The sequence below is a fragment of the Lonchura striata genome, chromosome 2 (genome assembly GCF_046129695.1).
Source record: "Lonchura striata isolate bLonStr1 chromosome 2, bLonStr1.mat, whole genome shotgun sequence".
NCBI lineage: Eukaryota > Metazoa > Chordata > Aves > Passeriformes > Estrildidae > Lonchura > Lonchura striata.
In genome coordinates, this window is record NC_134604.1 from 52,048,690 (window position 1) to 52,067,382 (window position 18,693).

Sequence of the window (18,693 nt, forward strand, 5' to 3'; positions counted from 1 at the left end):
TCAGGCAGTGTTGTAATGATGTCAGAATACTGATTAATTTCTCCTGAGGTTTTCTAGCCTGTCTCACTAGGTAGCAGTTAAAATAATAAAGGAAAATGAGAACTTGCAGAAAAAGAAAACAAAAGGTGTTACAGTAACCATGATCCAAAACCACTGCTATATATTACTTCTGGAGTAGCCCTAGACTAGTTTCTCAAGGTCCTAGATTAGTTATTTGTTTACTGAATCCCAGTCTTTAAGTAAATACAAAGGAAAAAAAGAAATGAAAAGTTGCATGAACATGAACTCTTCCATAAAAATGTGGCAGGTCATTTTAAAAAGTGATGGAATCATCAACTTACTGAAGCACTGATATTCTATATATGCTTTTCATTAATCTTATGACTTGATATAAAACCTGCTGCCAAAAGTACTCTACTGGTAAACAGGTAATATTCATTATTAAGCTGTATCATGCAATATTAAAATAATTTTATTGTTGTATAGACACTTTTAGAAAGATCTCTTCTATTGCCACAGAAATATTTAAAAAATTAACCTTTTGAAATATGCAGTTGAGGCCTCCAGTCATTCTTACTTATACATTCATGTTGCATATTTTTCCTTTTCTTTAATGTATTTTAAATAATTTCAATAATCCTCTTTGCTTCACAAATACCATTTATCAAATGTGGTTTATTACATATATATATATATAATTATTTCACACTCATGCCATCTAGCATAGCTACATAAAGTTACTTTTGTTCTAGTGAATTTTGGAGATGTCCTTGTGTTTCTGGGATTTTTTGTTTTGATTTAGTTTTTTGTTTTATTTCATTTTATTTCTAGCAAGACGTTTCTCAAAGCAGATTTTATTTAAACTTTATTTTAAATTTATATTTTTCATTCTCATATAGGCATATTTTTTTCAAATGCTGAAAGAAATATTCAAAAACCTATTGTAAATACTGATAAAAAGGCCAAAAATAGGGAATGTTTTTCCTCTTAGGTAGTTCTGTCTTCTTGAGATATGTGTCTGAGTTGTCTGCGACTTGAATCTGTCTTCTTCCTCTTCAGTTTAGTAGATATTTGTTAAAAAGTAATAAAAAAAAAAAAAGAAAGCGAAATCTATCAAGATTATTATATGGCATTTTGCAAGTTGTAAAAATTGCTATGAACCATTTTGTCTTCACATACATAAAATGTTTGACCTCATTCATTATCTATCCATTTGATGGACAAAACTATCTTGAGTAAAATCTTCATCTTGCTTGCATTTTCATTCTAAATATACAATTTACAGTAACTGTTTAATTTTGAGAATGTATGTGCTTAGTCCTGTATTTGTAGAATATACAAACAGCAACATCTACTTGTGGAGATATTTTCCTTTAAAAGAAAGAAAAGTCAAAATTTTTTATTACTGAACATTTCTGTCTGATGTGCTTCTTGAAAAGTTTTTTATAAATATGCATACTTTGTAAGTATGCACATATAATTATGTATGTGCCTATATCAGCCCTGGTCTGACTCCAGAAGCAGCACCTGTCAAGCAGGAGCACAAACAAACATGCTATTGTTACCTATTGCATAAATAGATGCTCAGAAAAGAACTGAGAAGTGAGAATTTCATGGTCCTTCTTGCAATCTTACTCTTTTTATTGATAACATGACATATATGTCTTTACCACTCCTCTGAATGTCTTCTGCCTTTGGTGCTAATTTGTTTTCACCTGTGTTTTCCATGAAGGCATGTGTTATCTTTAAGAATCATGTACTCATAGCCTTAAAATACCTTAGGAGGACAATAAGCACAATGAATTGTGCCTCTGACATTCCAAGCAGCTGTCAGTATACCACTTTTTATTTAGACACCTACAGTTTTTCTCTGAAATCTTGTCTGCTCTATTTAAGTAGCAGTCTATGTCATTTTCAAGTGTCAGAAGTGAGTAATTTTACTGAGCTAGATGTGAAGGAACAGCAAAGGGCACTGGGGTTATTTAGGCTGAAGAAAAGGAGGCTCTGGAGAGGTATTATCACTCTGTACCACTATGTGAAAAGAATTTGTGCAAGATGAGAGTCAGTGTCCTTTCCCTAATAACAAGTAATATAAAGAAAGAAAATGAGACCAAATTTCACCAGGGGATGCTTTGATTGGGTATTAGGAAAAGTTTTTCCAATGAAAGAGTTGTTAAGCATTGGAACAAACTGCCTAGGGAAGTGGTTGAATCTCCATCCCTGGAGGTATTTGAAAGTTACGTAGATGCAGCACAGAGGAACAAGGTTTTGTGGTTGACTCAGCAGTACTGGGTTAAAGGTTGGCAATCCTTCCCAATCAAAATGAGTCTATCATTTTGTGTTTGCTCAGTTGCATGTAATATATTTCACTGTTCTTTATACTTTTTGGAATTCATTTTTCAAAACACAGACCCATTTAAAGTGTTTTTTTTAAACATAAAAATGTGTGTTGGCAAAATTCAGTGTTTTCCCAGACATTCTCTTGCTAGATATGGAAGACACTGGAAAGGGAAAACAATTTACCTTAGATCTAAAATGCAATAATAAAAAAGTACCATTCCATTAGCTTTAGGTCAACACTGTACCCATGGCTGTTTTCCTTTTTCATGCTTTCTAGAAGACTCAACAGAAAAATGATAATGGAATATATAAACAAAAACAGTAACACAGAGAATATACTCTTGGAGTAATCAAAATAGCATAGCAATATCATAATGGTGGGTTTTCTTGAGAAAATTAGAATACCAGAGTAAGTGGCCGGCAGGCTATGCAGAATGAATACGTAACATTTTTAATGTCTGTATTGCAAATATGCATTGAAATTGACTATTCCTTAAATAGAAAAGATATAAGTCAGCTGTGAAAAAAAAAAAAAAAAAATCTACTACTTTTTAAAACAGAAAACCAGACAATGGATTTGGGGAGAATTATTTATCTTTTGCAGAAATTCATACTTTTTAATATAGCCCAAGAGTTCATTATTGAATATATCAAACATATATCGATATAAAGAGTCTTATTTTTAGTTTGATTCACACAATAAAAAACAGAAAACAAAATTAACTGTTTTAAGAAACATATATATATATATATATCTTATTTTAGCTAGCAACAAAATCTCCTGCAGAGAGAAAGCATAATTAATGAAACAACAGGAAGTAACCTCATGAAGTTCAGCATGGGAAAGAACAAAGTCCTGTGCCTGTTCTTGTTCCTGATAGGAACTAGTGTAATTTGAGCTGGACAGCAGCTTGGCAGAAAAGTGCCTGGGATCATTTTGCCCCAAACATCTGCCTAACAATTGTTCAGATATTTGGAAACAGCAAAATTGCACATGTAGATTTGATCCTTGGTTACAGATGTAGGGAGCAGAGGAAGCGGTACAGAGCAGCCACCCTCTCCATCCACTATTGGCTCCCTGGCAGACCTTGCATGGGTATTTTAAAGCATGTGCTGCTACCAAAGGGGAAGATATGCAGGGATTATTTTTCCCTGTTTTCATTTGCTTTTGGTTTCTCTTTAAGGCACCAAAAAAGATTGGCCTCAATACTCACTGCAGAAGTGAGAGATGTTCCAGTGGATTTCCTCCCTGACAGGTAGTACCATGAGAGGTCACTTTACATACCTGACTACGAAGACAATGCAGTGCATCTCTTTGGGAACCGGGGCTCATCAAGAATAAGGAAACAGTCTTTTCCTAGGTAGTTATCGGAGAAAAATATGGGCAAAATGCCACTTTTTTAGGTTTAACTACCCCTCTATCCATTCTCTTTTCAGTCATCAAATTGCTTACATCTTCCTCACTCTGGTCAGATCTCACTGGAAACATTGGTCAGTCCTTTAAGAACATCTCAGGCAGGTGATGAAAGGACTGGAGCCTCTCTCTTATGTGAAGAAAAGCTGAGAGATTTGGGACTGCTCAGCCCAGAGAAGAGATGACCTCCAGAGGTCCCTTCCTCAACTGTTCCTTGACTCTGCAACATGTTAATGTAATTGTAGAGTTAAAGTAAAGCCTGGCTAATTACTTCACCAGATGAATATAAAATACATTGTCTAATCACTAATGAGATAATTAAATGTATAAATCACACTAAAGTTCTCTTCTTGTCCAGTTCTTATATGTATGAACATGATTACTTCCTTCTTTTCACTACTATGATTTCCAATATGTTCCAAAACATTCAGTCTGATAGGCTAATTAGCAGTTTAAGTACTTTGATTTAGCAGTGCATTTCAGAATAGAAAAAAAAAAACAAAAAAACCCACATATTTTAACACCATCTGGTATTTTTTCAGTACTAGTTTTATATCATTAAATTTCTGGCTTTTTATCAGTGTGAAAAAAAATTCTGGCTTTTTTTTCAGCAGTCTGAAACTGCTGATTCAGTTATAGTTGGAAACAAAAAGAAGATCCTGAGGTGACCTATTCTGAAGCTTCCACGGCTTCAAATGTGAGAGAAGAGCCAAAGTTATCACACACAAGATAAATTTTATAATCCCACAAGCTTCTTACCTTGTCAATCTGTTGCCCTGGAATTCACACATGTTGATACAAACTATGGGGTTATGCAGACAGTGCAAGAGGGTTGTGCATCATGGGTTTGTAGGGGGGATTATTATCCCAAGAAATTAGGGATTATTATCCCTAATTACTTCCCTGCAATTTACTCTATTGTCTGATATTTACAGTGCAGATATCACTTATTAAAATACAAACAAACCCAAAAAACCCAACAAATGGAAAAACCAAAAAAAAAAACCCCAACCAATCAACCAAAAAACCTCAAAAAACCCACACAAAAAACCCCATCCTTGTGTGTAAACTAAAGAAGACACATGCCTGGCAAATGGATAACTTAAAGAATTTCTGTATTATCAGAAATCTCATCTTTTTCTTTACACTAGCCAATTTCTGCACCCTGATCACTGAATTTTCATTAATGGTTGTCACTACTGGTGTTGGCTTTAGATTAAATCACTATAAATTCTGACTCTTGTTCTGTAAATAGTTCAGATCTGGGACCACTCTCAATGGCTGGTGTGGATAAGGCTTGGAAAATGGTGGCATCACCCAGTTTACTCCTCCAGCTCTATGTTACACCTTCAGCCACCTCAAAAATCACCTTGCCAAATTCTAGGAAATTTGGTTCCAAAAGTCTCTATTGTCAAGAACATCCAAGTAATCCTCAGTAGAGCTTTCACCTTATTTTTAATACTCTGAACTAGAGAACAAAATAAAAATTATCTTTTTAAACTACATATGGCACCATATAGAATCCAATCAGAATTATCTGGGTCACACCTGTAAAGGTTAGGAATAGCACCCTATGCAGCAGGTTTACCTTAGAGGGAAGAAATTGCAGCAAAACAGAATCTCCCAGGAAGTGAGCTAAAGGCTAAGCGGTATGGATGAGCATCTCTAGATCTGTAATGAAAAATAATGAAGAAGGCTGGGAGTTATGGGAAATTGGTACTGTTTCAGCACCAAACTACTCAGTTCACATTATTTAACCAAATCAAAGAAGCTTATTGATTTATTATGGTACATAATGAATTCCCAGTCAGATGAACCATGTGTTTAGAATAAATATCAATTATGCTGTAGATAAACTGCAGTACTAAGTACATGCAAAATATTAATTTACATATTTAAAATTCTTCTTGACCAAATCCCTCAAGGTTCTAGGTGCAGACACACATGTACATAGACATACAAACACAGATACACAGCTTGTGTAGGTCACCATCACCTACCTTCCACTGGTTGGAGCTCCAATGGGTGCAGAATATGTAGTTGCCCTAGAATTTGAATTCGTCCACAAGTGGAACTTTTGTTTTTATTGTTAATACATTATTTGCACAATTTTCAGTGGGAACAGAACTGTTTTAAAAGAGGCATGAGTTTATTGCTGAGCAAAGGTAGACTATCATACTGCATGACATAAATCAATAACGAAAGGAAATTTTGTAAGTTTTAGACTACATAAAAATATAAAATATGAATGTTTTATGTAATAGCACATAACACTATATTGTAAAACAAAGTGCACAACATCAAAGACATTTACTAAAATCACTGTTGAAAACCTGTCAGTTCTGTTACACTCAGAAATAGAAGGATTTGTGGGAAAAACTTGTATTGGTTTTAGAGATTTCTGCTCATATAGAATAATTAAAAATTCCCAGAGGTTCTCTGATTTTTATCTTATATCACGATATAGAAAATCAAACATTTTAATACATGTTTTTCACTAAAAAAAAGTAAGATTCTTTTTGTGTATGTGTTATACATTTTTGGAGTGCTTAAAGGAATTTATAGCACTCTTATTATAGAGCAATGAACTGCTACCCTATGCTACCATTTTCTGTATAGCTGTTTCTTTACCAAAATAATCTCTTCAGTATCTGCATCAGTAACCTCCTTAGGTCACGTTCGTTCCACTTGAGTCACCATCTTTTCCGTTCAAAACGTAATGTTGCAGATCACTAGATCAAGGTCATCATTTTGCGCCTACTCACAGCAGCATCTCTAAATCTTGAACAAAATTATCAGAGTGCATGTCAGCAACAGCTTTAGTAATAGCAAAATCAGCAGAAATTCTTACAGGGGAAAATCATAGAAATTTTCTGATGATAAATATAGCCTAGCCTTCTCCATGGGTTTAAATACTGAATCATTCTACCAATAAGGGGAAAAAAAAGGTATTTTATGTGTAAATATTTACACCGAACACGAAGATAGTTGGGCAAGGGGGATAGGTTTGGGATTTTCATCTGCTTCTGAAGCAATTTTCACTTTGTTTTTATGAAAAATCCTGCAATATACCTAACCAAAATAAATATGTTACATTCATAGTCTCAGACAATCTTCATTACTTCATGTAGCCAGTATCAGCTTGTTCAAAAATACATAAAAATATCTTTGAAGGACAGGTTTCTAGGTATTTCTGCATTTGAATTAAAATATTGGCTTGCAAATAATATTGCTATCTAAATATTCTTTTTAATTCAATGACTTGCTGTATTATTAGTCACCAACAATGCAAAAAATGTGACAATGTCAATCAGGTTTCTACAAAAATCTTGATTGATAAGTCATTAGCAAGGAACTGAAATATGCTTAATTTTAGAAATAGAAAAAATTTAAGAGAAGATAATTAGAGAATCATTTGAAGGGTTTTACCAAAACAACTTCACAAATTCATGTGCTTAAAAATGGCAACAAAAACAAAGAAATAGAAATTTGTATTTAGTGCAGTTGTGTAATGATCTGTAGATAAAGGTGAAATTGTAAGAGCTAGTATCTTAGCTTCATCAGAAACATGGGGAGGTAGGATAATTTTCATCCCTGTGCATACACAGGGGAATTGTCAGCAGCAGTTGGACATTAATGCAAAATTACCTTGATCATCTATGACATTTCATTTCTGAAGTTTTCTCTCTGTAGGTCTCCCATTACATCATAGACCTTTATTAATAAGGGTTTATAATGCCCATATGCACAATACACAGAACTAATTTCATCCAATGCCCAGCTGGATCCTAAGTAGAATTTAAGTTAGGAAAAAAAAAAGGCTGACATGTACCCAGAACATTAAGAAACATTGTTATGTTCTTACCAGAAATTATTTGTGCTCTCACAGTCATGGAATAGTTTTTTAATTTTACTAAAAACTTTTCTTTATCATGCAAATAACTACTAAATTGATTCTGCTTCACCTCACTATGTCTTTTTCATATACTCTCTCTTCAGTGCTACATCCTGAAATTAGTCAGTTCTAGAGCTCTGTCTGTCTGACAAATAGGAGTTTGCGCATGTGTGTGTGTATAGTGGAATTTTCTGGGTGTGTAGTACTTTTATAGTAAAATCTTCAATATTCTGTGTATTTGTTCATCTTTACAGTTTCATACCCACTATCTTAAAGACAGTCTAATAAGTAATTTATTTCACTTTACCATTAGACCACTCAAAAATCACTAGTGATACATCAGAGAAGGAAACAATAATAGAATAAATTTTAAAATATAATTTAATGTACTTCTTAATATAGTCAGTATTTTTATTTGGATCTATATGTGTGTTATTTATTCTCTGGTATTCCATCTGTTTTGTTTTGTTGGAAAATGTATCTATCTCTGCATAATCAGCAGATATGCTTCAGCTCAAAATGAATAATGAATTTTTCCTTTATTTATTTTATTCATATCTTCACATTAAGCCTGTATCTACAAATTCCATAAATATATATACCAGTCACTTTCCAATTGTTTCCTTCCATCATCATGTTCTTGGGAAATTGAATTTTCTGATTTTCTGAAACATGTAATCAAATTACTCTGTTTTTTTCATGGGGATTAGACAAAAGTCCCTGTCTACAGATTTCTGACATTGTTAAGACATCCTTTCACAGCCTGTACAGACTGGGGCAGGCAGTATTAACCAACACAGCTCATTTTGTTGAGTTTTCACAGTTGGGAAGTTGCTTCAGTTAGGAGTTGGCTCTGCTGACTGCCATCCACTAGTTATGGCAGAGAGGAGATGACTTTCTTATCTCAGCTGTCATGTGAGACAATTTTTGCTAGTCACTGAAGCCAGAGTCTGGGTGAGTGACTGTTCCTCCTCTGCACCACAACATGCTGGTTTGAAAACCTGGATATTGATTTCACCTTAGAAGTGATGAAAGTGAGTGGGGATAGGGTTCTATCTCGCTCTCTGGTAGTTCCATATGGGGCACTCTGTGTTCCTTCCAGATCTGGCAGCAGAGACTCATCATCCTGCAATGTAACTATTGATTAACAATTCACTGTGCTCGGCACTGGTGAGGTCACACCTCAAATCCTGTGTCCAGTTCTGGGTTCCTCACTGCAAGAATGATTGAGCTCCCAGAGTGTGTCCAGAGAAGGGCAGTGGAGCTGGTGAAGGGTATGGACTCGTGAGGAGCTGAGATGCTTTAGCCTGGAAAAATAGAAGGCTCAAGGAAGAGCTTATCACTCTTTACAACATCTTGAAAGGAGGTTGTAGCAAGGTGGGTGTCAGTCTCTTATCCCGAGTAACAAGTGATAGGACAAAAGGAAATGGCCTTAAATTGCACCAGAGGAGGTTTACATTGGATATGAAGAAAAATTGCTTCACTGGAAGTGTTATCAAGTTTATTGGAATTTCCCAAGGGAGTGATGGATTCCCCATCCCTGGAGGTATTTAAAAGTTATGTAGATGTGGCACTTGGTGCTTAGTACAGGATTTGACAGTGCTGGGTTAAAGGGTGAATGATTTTAAAGGTCTTTTCCAACCTAAATGATTCTGCAATTCTACAATTCTATGATTCACTTAGACTTCTGGCAAAGACAGAACAAAGTCATGAAATATAATCAGTTGCTTAAATGCTAAAGCAGATTACCAAGAAACATCCCCAAAACCTTAATGCTTACTAATTTCTTAGCTCCAGTAGCCTTACCATAAGTCAAATCTTTAAGCTCAATGTAGAATTAGCAGAAAGGGCTGTGAGAGAATGTAAAAATGACATTTTTGTTGTATGGAATTAATACTCTTAAAGAAATGGGAAAACAGATGTTTTCTAGTCCACTTAGTGACAGGAGATTTTAGCAAAAATAGCTCAAAGGTGTCATCAAGATAAAGCAATAGCATTGTTGTTTGTGCTGCATTTGATGCATCCCTGGATACTTTAGAGCTTCTGCTTTTATTCTGTTTCAGAGCAAACTTGTGATATCAACATTTGGCATTGTAATAATACTTTCCTTTTAAGAGTATTATATGCAAATATAATCAAGCTAGAAAATATATGATAGACAAAAAAAATCAATATTGCAATATGGTATTGATGTTTTATACACCAGGCACCTGACTCTCCAATAGCTAAACTAATTTGTCTTGTAAAATCCTATTGGTATCAAGATTTTTTCCTCCTCTCCTAGATGCAGAAAATCCTTTTACTTTCAAGACCAAAACATTTGAGCTAATGAACAGAAACCTATTCCTTTGTCAGAAATACCCAGTTTTCTTCCTAGGAAAAGTAGAAGTTTATTATCTTTTAGTGTCTAAGCTGAGTGAATATTTGACCATAATCATGGGAATGAAGAACAGTCTAAATATTAGAAAAATAAATTCTCAATGATCTGCAATTAAAGGTATCATAAAGTCTCTACTGATGATACCTTTCAATTATTCCACCACCTTTTTCTTCAAAGATTTTTCTATTTTAAATGTTGCTATTGCAGAGTCCTTGCAATCAAAATAATTACTGCTATTTAAGAGGCCTTCTTTTCTTGTCTGAATTGTAGTCTAGAATGTATTACATTCATGTTCCTGATAACAATGACATTATAGGACTGACACCTATTTCACTTTGTGTTGGTGATTGTTGTCATTATTCTCATTCCCATTTTTTATTGCTTGTATTATATTATTCTATCATCATCATCATCCTCATCCTCATCATCATCATCATTAGAAATTATCAAGGCACCTTATTGGATAAACAGAATTTAAGCAGTCCAGGAACTCCTGGATTATGTTCTCAGTATGTAATATAATAAAATATAGTAGCAACTCAGACTTAGCCAATATTATAAAATATGTAGCTGAGCATGATTCAGACTGTTATGAAAGTACAATTTTCTGAAATTGTATGAGAAAACTTTTAAACTGTACATTTTAGAATTGAAGTAAACAACTTTACAGAATTCATGAGCTACAGTTCTGGCTTTTGACAAATAGATCCAACATATAAAAGATTACAACTTTATGAATATGCATCATTATAATGTGCCCTGCAGCACCTCCAAGAAACAGTATCAAATAAACTGTATATTTTGTTCTTTCAAATCTAAGTATTAATGAATTTACAGCTGTTTATTTTAAACTAGGATCAAAAAGATGTCTCTCTAAATTGAATGCAAAATTTGGTTCATATATCTTGTGGCTTAATAAAACTGGAAGGGAATTTAATACATCCAGTTATAGTGTACATTATTGCTCCTCTGCTACACTTACATACAAATTGAATTTAAATTATGCCTTTTTTAGTCCAATTAACAAAAATATTGCTTTTATGTTTGTTTGAACTTGGTTTGTTGCTTTTTGATTCCACATAATGAATGAATCCTAATAGAATTATTTTCCATGGAATTATAACATTTTATTATAATCCAAAGGGTTTGTTCCAAAGAGTAAAGCTTCATAATTATGTTGATAATTTTTTTCCTGTAAGATGTTTAAACTTTGAAAGTGAAGCACTGTTATGCGTATGTTAAAATAAAGTGCTGGTTACATTTCAGATGAATTATTAGGTTATTCTCTTGAGCATTAATTTAAATGAATCTATAATTTTGATATTTGTATTCTGCTTTTATGTCTCATCAGGAGCTACAACTATTGAAAAGTACGATCTCAGAACAAACATATGGATTCAGGCTGGAGTAATGAATGGCAGGAGGCTTCAGTTTGGTGTTGCTGTCATTGATGACAAGCTGTTTGTCATTGGAGGCCGGGATGGTTTAAAGACATTAAACACTGTTGAATGTTACAATCCAAAGACCAAGGCTTGGACTGTGTTACCACCCATGTCAACACATAGACATGGCTTAGGTAAGAAAAAAATATTTTTTAAATATACCACATATTCTTTGTTTTGTAACTTTTACTGGAAAACTCAGTACTTTTAAGCTCTGGTAGCATTCTGACCAGTAACAATAACTGGGCTTTGCAACATGATAAAAAGAATTATCCTGCCTCCACGAGGTCTCCTTCTTATTGGCCTCCAGTGCTGGGTGGTCACCCCCTCTGATTTATGCGGGCTGGAGGCTTCACCATCATCCACCCAAAAAGTCACCTCTTCTCTCTTGGGAGGGTGCACCTTGTGGGGTGCAAACCCTGGCCTAGCAAAGCACCCTAGCACCTCCACAAATGGGCAAATGTTTGACTCATTAACCATTAACATCTCAGACTCTTACAGATACATGTAGGGATGAAAGTGTTAAAAGCAGGAGAATGGCAAGGACGATGGCAGATTTGCTCAAGTGACTTTGCAGCCTGGAATGCCAAGGCCTGGAGAAAAACAGTGTGGGAACTCCATATATATATACATATAATGCCTACTGCTGTTTATCTCTTATTTGAGAATAGAGACAACATAGGTGTTTGGAGAGGCTTATGGACATGTTTGAGCTCCCTGTTTTGGGAGAGAGGTCATAAAAGGCCCAGAGGAAATCCCAGCACACTGGTAAGCTATGCATGTGTGGGTGCTTGACAAATAGGTGCAAAGAGCAGCCCAGCCACCTGCTGGGATTGTGTTCCTGTTTGTGTGTCTCTACCTGAGTGTTGCTTTGGTGTCCACTGGTTAGGACGGTAATAAACAGGAAATAAATTTTCTCTTTGCATTTCAGCAGTGGTTTTGTGGCTACTCCCACTGCTTTCTTGGGTTGACTCATGCAACACTCGATGTTATCGTGTCTATTCCCCTGAGCTGCAATCAGCAAGTTCTTTGTTGTACTATTGCATCATATACCTCACAAGATGACCATGCTTTCCTGCCCTTCACTCATGTCATTGGACACTAGCAATATGCATATGTACTGTTGCTGTTAAACAAGTCTTACAATAAAAAATAGCGATGGGAAACTATATCAGATGGCATCATGGCACTGAATAGCTCACTGATTTAAAATTGTTTCCTAAGTTTAAATTTAATTGTAAATTAGACATTTCATGAGAAAATACATTAATTACATGCATAAATACATCATGTCTCATCTGCCAGAGTTCGAGAATTTTACAGAATCAGTGCTGTTCCCCAGGGTGGTAAAAATGCAATGACTTCAGCTATAACTACAGGAAAGTAGTAATACAGCATTAGAGTATGCTGAATAGAGAAAATATTTGTCTCCGTGACAAAAGAGATGAATCTCTGATTAAAAACCTTTGATGATCAGTAAAAAAAATAATTCTGGACTATAATTTTACAGATTATTTTGATCAACAGATTTAAAAAATACCATTGTAGTTTAAGTTGAGGAATGTTGACTGGAGAAAAAGTGGTATGCTTTCTCTACTAGGAAAAAATAAACAAACTAGACATTTGATCATTTGAGGCGTGGTTTTTCTTACTATAAAATAATTTTTAAACTTTGTGTTGAAGTAATTCAGGCTTTTTGTGAACAACAGGTAAAATGAGAAAAGTCTAAATTGGGATAATTAAATGCAGTCATTTGGGAGGCATTAGAAAGGTGTTCTTTATCTGGAATTATGTACCAATCAGATTATTACCTGAGAATCTTAGTTAATAGAATTTAATTGCTTTTTAATTTTAGTTTTTTTTAATATCCCATGAAGTTATTTTAGTAAATGCCTTTTGTAACAAAAGTTAATCTGAATACACCTTTTTTTTTATTATTTGTTTTCTAAACTATTACCTGAGAATCTTAGTTAATAGAATTTAATTGCTTTTTAATTTTAGTTTTTTTTAATATCCCATGAAGTTATTTTAGTAAATGCCTTTTGTAACAAAAGTTAATCTGAATACACCTTTTTTTTTATTATTTGTTTTCTAAACTATGTTATATCCATATAATAATGTAGTAATAATCCTAGGCCAGTTTGAATTGGGTTTTGTATACAGGATAGAAATAAGCAGCCATCCTTTACATGAATGTCTTTTTGTTGAAAGAGCAAAAAAATTGTCAGATGTACCCCATTGTAAATAAGGCCACAACCAGCTAATACAATTCACTTTAACCTGTATTCATATAATCTTCAATAGAAGCATATGTATAGAAGTTGATACATGTAGAAATGAGGAAATAAAACTTGACAGGCCTTGTAGTGAAAATCCATAGTGTAGGAAGTCATATGTTAGGCAGTTTCAAATCTGCCAATTGAAGATGAGTGAAAGCTCTTTTAATGGCAGTGTTTGAAATAAATGGTGCTAAAGTACAAAATAGAAAGGGCAGACTGTGAGATCCAAAACTATTATTTAAAGTAATAGGGATTCTAATATCCCTGTTGAATAGTCCATAAAACAGAATGGAATATGAAAGAGCAATAAGACACCAGAAAAGTGGTGAAAGGCAAAAATGAAATATGGGAAAGGTGAAACCTGACAAACATGAAGACTAAATCAAAATCCATATAGGAAAGGAAGAAAGAGACTGAAAGAGCAAAGATGTGAAAAATGTAAAACAGATTCTGGTTTATAAATTCAGAAGTTTTATGAAGCAACTCTGTATACACTTTTTTGATTTCTATGCTGAACTTAATAGTCTATGTAGAAGAGGAGAGATAAAGGAAATATGGAACTAATGATAGACTAGAATTTTAGATATCAAATCCAGTGAAACTGTGATTAAAAAAAACCAAAGAAACCAAAAAGCTAAAAAAATTGGTACTTGGCTTGTCTTTACAAAATAAACATTTTAAGTGCCAGAGTAAGAAAATTAGGCTTCCAGTATTATTCAGGGTGAACAGCAGTTTTTTTTCAGGTAAGTGTTCTAAATTGTCTTGTTCTTTTGATCAGCTATGTAAAGTGTGTCTAAGTTTCTATTTTAGGTCCTGTTTTGGCTTTGAAAACATACTGATCTCACTATCCATAGTCAAACACCCATTTGCAAGACGATCAGCATGGGAATGAGGCTGACAGGACATGGTATTACCTTGTAAAATCCTATACAGCTTAGAGTGGAGGCAAGTTACATATTTTTCCTCCTCCGCTCTTGGAAGAGAGAATCTTGCCAGTTATAAGTATCTGAGTGAAAATGCTATAAAAATATTAATAGCTGATGGGAAGTCCTTAGATTTATTTACATAGGATATAAGCCTAGGGTAGATACAATTCACTCTACCCAGATTGAATGGTCATAGAAGACCTAATGAATTTTCAGTTCTTAGTTTATACAGTGAATTAGGCTTCAACCTATTGTTCTGAAGAAACTGTCTATGTAATGTAAATGCATTTTAAAGGACCTGAGTGCTATGCTTGAAATGAGAGTGAATACTTGCTTATAATGTGGTTGTCATTAAACTGGTATGTGCAGGAATTAATATCTAAAAGATTAAGTTCAAAACTCAGAAGTGAAAAGAGAATAAATACATGTAGTTAGGGAGTAACAAGATTAAATATCCCAGAATATCTCAGATGTTGCTGACAAAATATCAAATTGCACTATGGATTTGCATGAAAGCCAATTTCTATATTTCACTGAAAGGGAAATATATCCACTGTGCTTCTTAGATCCAGCTTGGTTTTCAGCTTTCATGCTTTCTGCTCTAGAGTCCAACTTATGAGCCAGAGTGAAGGGAAAAAAATTTCCTTGGGAAAAATACAGGGATGCCTCTGTACCTTTCAAGTAGTAATGACAAATACTAATAGAGGGAAAGACTGTGCATAAACTGAATTATCAGTATTCTTACTACATAGTAAATCTCATAAGTAAAATACATGTATAAATATAAGTAATAAAAATAATATAAAAATAGAAAAATCTAGGCATATAAATTATTTATTATCAGCCTGCACATTCAAAATTAGTGAAATGCTTGACAAGTAATGTTTGTATTTTCAAAAGAAATTATTGTTCATCAAATAATTTTACATTGTGTGAAAGCTTAGAGCATACATACAACTCCACAGTTTTAGAGAGCTAAGAATTTGTGTAGGATTCAGCAGCCTAAGTAGGTATATGTACAATGAAGTAGAGCAACTGTGGTGGCATAGTCTGATTTCCATAGGAATAAGAATTGTAGCATGTTTAAAATTAAATTATTTGTCACTTGGGAACTAGTTCTTAAGGTACAACACATACTATTGAGTAGACTGGAAACTGAGAATCTGGTAATGCAAAAAACCCTTATATTTCAGTTACACTGGCACTTTTAAAAAGCCAAAGAAGTTTTATTGGGTATTTATGCCTATATGTGAGTATGATTTGAGAGATGTCAAGAATAGTGATTTTTGAGAAACTATTGAAGATACAAAACTAAACAAAAAAAAAGATACAGTAAATTTTTATGAACACTTCTATTTAAATAAAGCTAGCATAATATCTTAAAGGTCTAGCAGTAACAATGTAGCATCAATGGAACTGTCAGTTTAGTAATTTCTGGTGAAATTATTCCTTCATAAAGCAGTAAATTGAAAAAATATTCTGTATAACATTTCTCTTTATAAATATTGACATGAAGCAGATATTTTTAATCCCATTGCTCTCCCTTGGTGAAGCAAATAATTTCTGACAATAAATTTGTAAAATTTCAATCGTTTTTTAAAATAAGCCTGCAGTGCAATATCAGAAAAAATATCAGATACTAGAAACCTTGATAGATCCACAATATCAAAGCTAGTATTAGATTGCACTGAAACAAGTGAAGGAGAAACAAATAGGTAACACATATTTGATACTATAAATTTATAATGAACAGGTCATTACAATAAAAATTGTGTTTATTAAAGATGTATTTCATGAGATGAATATGGAAAGCAATCACCTCTAATTTATTTTGTGTCAAATGAAATTTGTTAGGAAATAAAGCTTTTGAAGAATGAATGCTACTAACAGATTCCTTAAAACAGTTCCACCAGGAAAGCATAGACTGTAGAATTCATGAGCAGAGTAGAACAGATACACAGCAAAGTACCAAAACTATTAACTGTACAGGCTGTCTGAGTTTTACCTCTTTCATGAAGCATAATATAGCACAGATTGTTGCTTACTCAACACCAAAAATCTAATGATGAATTATACCACTCTTTAGACCTAGTTTGAAAGATAATTTTGAAGTCAGTGAGAGCTGAACTTTAATCTACCATTTAAATAACTTCTGCTGTGGCAGTTAAGCAATGCTGTTATTTTAGAAAGTTGCTTCAGCCCTAATAAATACATGTTTGTCTGTGGAGTTACAATCTGTCAGAAAGCATTTCAGAGGAGTAGAAACCATTAAAATAGACTAGGAATATAAATAAATGCTTGATATAATCTTAATACTCCAATCCATGATAGCTGTAAAGTAAACTATAAAAATATAGAAGATAAAAGGTATCTTTGTTCTTCTTTCTCTGCTATCTTGCATGATAGATTCTTCTTTTTATGTATCACCATTCTTGGGCTACTAAGGAACCAAAAATGGCAAATTTACATCTTCCATTTACATACAACAGAAAAATAAGTAGGGATTTTTAATATGTCTGGATTTTTTTTTTTTTTTTTTTTAATTTTACAGCGTAATGAATCCAGATTATTTGTATGTTGTCTGTATGTAAAAGAAACCACTCTGTGGAGATTAAAAAGCACACAGCTGCAGAGACAGATGCATGAGAATCTGAGACTCCATTCTGGATGTCAGGCCATATATGAACCTGGAGACCGTTGACAAAAGTCAGGAAGAAAGAAATGTTAGTAAAATGAAGACAATTGAATTAGTATTGAAACTAACAGACTAGGTCATACCCTATTAAGATGATAAAACTGTAATTATTTGAGACTAATTAATTTCCCAATATTGTGGAGCAATTATGTATAAATAAAAGAGTTTTTGAATGATATAATAATATATTTGCATAATGCTTGTTACAGTGCCAAACAGCTGGATAAAGGAAACTTTTACAGATACTAGTTTCTTAGAGCATGCAGACAACTGAAAATATTATAGCACTTCATTCTGTCACATGTATGATACTGACCAAATTCTACTGAGCTGGGCAGTGATACTCCAGATTTCCAGAGCATGATGCCATACAGTATGGAATATCATTTTGATCAGCTGTGGTCAGCTGAAAAAGATTCATGTCCCCTAAAAGTTCAATTTGAGATCTATATTGTAAATATCTTATTTTCCTGCAATGGTAAAACTTTCTGGGTACATCAGCACCACATAAAACCAATGCCATAGTTAAGATGTGTGTTCTCCATCTTTATGTGGTGATTTCTATGCACAGAAAACCCTAAAACCTAAAAAACCCAAAAAAAAAAAAAAATGCCAAGACCTATCTCAAGCTAAGCATTGAGTGGAAGAGTTCCACAACAGACTGGCTTACCAGAGCACAGCAATCTTCTGATATAGAAGATACCCCAGAAGCAGCTGTTAAGAAATTGGATTGAGAATCTTTCTTTTAAGCAATATTGACCAGTACTATGTGCCTCTATGTAGTTAAATTATTGTGATTTTCCACTTGAAATCTCAGGAAAAATAACTGATTTCACTGTGGGTTAAAATAAGGGCTTAATGTTTTAAAGTGTTTTCTCTGGAATACTGATTTGCATGTATATTAGATTTCTGCTTTGGATTGTTCTCTTAATCATGGGGAACATTAGAGGGATTTTTTTTTTTTTGAGTTATTAAGTACCTTTTCCTTGTACTTTGAACCTTTTCTAAATAGTAGATTGTGACCCAGTTCAATAAAGAGTTACAAATCATAACAGCAACATTTATAATAATTTCTGAGTCATGTTCTCTGGATAATAGTGTGGCACAGTTGAGAACCTAATGTCTTATCTACAAAACACAATGTAAATAAAGGGTCGACAGGCAGATTTTGCTTCTATAAATTTGCATTATATTAGCAAGTTAGTGTTATATCTTCTGGCCCAAGAGGACAGTGATATTGCTATAATTCTTTACATCAACCTTTATACCGGTGAATTTACATAGGAATAGGTATTTTAATATTGAGTCACTGAATATTCTCT

The 18,693-nt window shown here is 33.7% G+C and overlaps 1 protein-coding gene across 1 annotated transcript in view; it reads left to right on the top strand.

Annotated features, from left to right (window-relative positions):
- The window catches only part of KLHL1 (kelch like family member 1), a 185,967-nt gene that overhangs the window by 135,099 nt on the left and 32,175 nt on the right, over positions 1-18,693 (top strand). The window contains exon 7 of the mRNA XM_021548042.3: positions 11,381-11,605. Coding sequence (XP_021403717.2) covers positions 11,381-11,605 — 225 coding nt within the window. The remainder of the gene's footprint in view (positions 1-11,380; positions 11,606-18,693) is intronic.